We start from the raw sequence: 2,472 nt of genomic DNA on the forward strand, positions 1-2,472 counted from the left end.
ATCCACAAAACTTTCATTGAAAATCTTAGGAAAAAGTTCTTCATGGAAGGCCTTGTACTCTTCCAACTCGCAATGAAACAAGTGATAAATCTAGATCAGTAAAACGAAAGTGAAACAAAAGGTAGGCACAATTTCAGAGACTAATCGAAATTCCAGGAAAAGCAAAACAAAATACAACCAAAGCAGTGCAATAACTAGACATTTGTTCAAGATAAGATAAATAGTAATAAGTATTAACAAAATCCAGCTGTTATCTGTTGTGTTTGCGAATTATAAACAAACAAATGTCGGGGATTTTTTCTAACCACCTAAGTTGTACTATATAAAGCTGAGTTTATATTTGATAAAAAAGCAAACCCGTTTCGAATGTGTAACAGAGAGTTTATAGGGAAAAAAACTAAAATGTTGTTTAAATACGTACCACTTTTCGTCTTGTTGTACACTGCAGCTGTGGTGGAGGCGGCTGGTGACGTGGACTACTGTAGCCCAGCTTATATGTGTAGTGGGCGGCGCGAAAAGCACGTTCTAGCATGTAATCATACTGGAGTGAGCATTTAAAACATTTAAACACACTAAAGAAGATAAATTTATAAATGCAATATCCCTTTTCTTGCAGACTTTCGACTCCCGTTGCCCAGCTAATGCTGAGATGCTGCCTATTACGGCTGAATTTAAGAAACTTTTCCTAGGTGAACAAAATAAATATCGCAATGAAGTGGCGAAGGGTCTCGTCTTCGAGCCAGCTGCAGCTATGGCCACCTTGGAATGGGACGACGAGTTGGCATACTTTGCTGAACTCAATGTGAAACAATGTGGCATAATTTATGAGGATCAGAAATGTTTCACGACGGCACGCTACAATACGCTTGATCAAAATATCGGTTGGCTGTTTTATACGAAATCGAGATTTAATCGCGAGAATATTTATGCTGATATTAAAGAGCACATACGTATTTACTGGTATGAGCAATATCACGACTGTACACAGGCAGAAATCGATTCGTATCATCCACCGGAAATGTAAGTGACAAGAAAATTATATCATTTGGTGTAAAATATTATTTTGTATAACATTTTATGCATTTTTTTTTTTTAAGCAAATTGATTCTACACTTTGGTAAAATGGTAATGGATCGCAACAATCGTGTTGGCTGCGCTGCCTCTCTCTATGAAACTGATTACGGTTTTAATGTGCTGTTCACATGTAATTATGCCCGCCGCTTATTCTGCTACAAGCCCATATTCCGTTCAGGCGCCTATCCAGGTTCACACTGCCGAACCGGCATGAATCCGCTATATCCATTCTTATGCTCAACTAAGGAGGAATTTAATCCAAATGATTATAAAGTCTAATTATTGCATACAATATTAAAGGTTAAAAGTCAACTAAAGGTAAAATACATACATACACTTGCGTTCACAATAATAGCGCCGCTATATGCAAGGAGCCGCAAAATGAACTATCCAATTTTTTTTGTTTGCATAACTTTTCTATTAAATAAATAAAAATTATTTTGAGTGATGAAAATCTTTATTGTGAATTTTACGCGCTCCATTATAAAGTGTCAAATATGATTGACGTACGACGCCGTTCGTAAACATTATAAATCTTCCAACAGGGAATTGTTTGAGGAAATAAACATCCAATATTTTCGCGTAAAATCCAAAACACGATTTTCCGATTTTCCATACCAATATACCTGTGACAGAGGGTAATACGCGTACCTTTGAATATTGATATCGTACATATCGTCCCCTTAGTATTAAAATAGCCTATACATTTTTTGATGTTTTGAGAAAATGAATTTCAAACTTTTTGTCGAAAGTAGCTCTCATTCAAATCTCGTTATGTCTGTAAATATTTATTATTTTTTGACTGACGTTTTGACCCACTTTGTGGAACTAGAATTTGACAAAATTTTGACCACATATAAAATCGACGATGGAAAATCCAAAAATTCAATAAAAAAAATAATAGCCTATGAGCACATAGGCTATGTTATACTAAGGGGACGATATATTTGTTACCTTTAGCTCGAGATCAAAATGTCAGCAAACCAAAATTCAAAAATCAACACGATTTCCGAAGCACTTTAAATTTGCACTTTATTATTCCAAAAACTGAATACTAAAAATTCTAATTAATTGTTTGCAATCGTAATGAAATTTGGTTGAACTTTTTAAAATTTTGTGCAAAGTTTGAAGCTTAAATGGTTTTTTTTGTAGTATAAACTAAATATGTTTTTATAAAAAAATTAATAAACAGTCAAAGCTGCGCAATAGATTGATATAGCCATAAAATCCATTCATATATGCAGTGATTTGCAATAAATCCACAAAAAATAGTCTACCCATTCACATATGGTAGATTAACTGCAAAATTAACAATCGGTTGTCATGACTGTTTTAAAAGGCTTTTCTTAATAGAAATTGAAGTATTTTGTTGTTTTTGGTTTGTTTAAATATTATTAT

At 33.7% G+C, this 2,472-nt stretch overlaps 1 protein-coding gene across 1 annotated transcript; it reads left to right on the plus strand.

The window, feature by feature from the left end:
* Nucleotides 1–369: 369 nt before the first annotated feature.
* LOC129237559 (antigen 5 like allergen Cul n 1-like) lies at nucleotides 370–1,528 on the plus strand. The gene is made up of 3 exons (XM_054872377.1): nucleotides 370–546; nucleotides 617–1,020; nucleotides 1,098–1,528. The coding sequence occupies exons 1-3, from the start codon at nucleotides 403–405 to the stop codon at nucleotides 1,351–1,353; spliced, it is 804 nt and encodes a 267-aa protein (XP_054728352.1). The 5' UTR covers nucleotides 370–402; the 3' UTR covers nucleotides 1,354–1,528.
* The last annotated feature ends 944 nt before the right edge of the window (nucleotides 1,529–2,472 follow it).

Source organism: Anastrepha obliqua, chromosome 2, assembly GCF_027943255.1.
Source record: "Anastrepha obliqua isolate idAnaObli1 chromosome 2, idAnaObli1_1.0, whole genome shotgun sequence".
Classification (NCBI taxonomy): Eukaryota; Metazoa; Arthropoda; class Insecta; order Diptera; family Tephritidae; genus Anastrepha; species Anastrepha obliqua.

Excerpts from the sequence above, each read along its gene's own strand:
- LOC129237559 (XM_054872377.1), top strand. The coding sequence starts at position 403 with ATGTTGTTTAAATACGTACCACTTTTCGTCTTGTTGTACACTGCAGCT. Across the intron at positions 547-616 it reads TAGCATGTAATCATACTGGA|ACTTTCGACTCCCGTTGCCC; the intron begins GTGAGCATTTAA and ends CTTTTCTTGCAG. Across the intron at positions 1,021-1,097 it reads TCGTATCATCCACCGGAAAT|CAAATTGATTCTACACTTTG; the intron begins GTAAGTGACAAG and ends TTTTTTTTTAAG.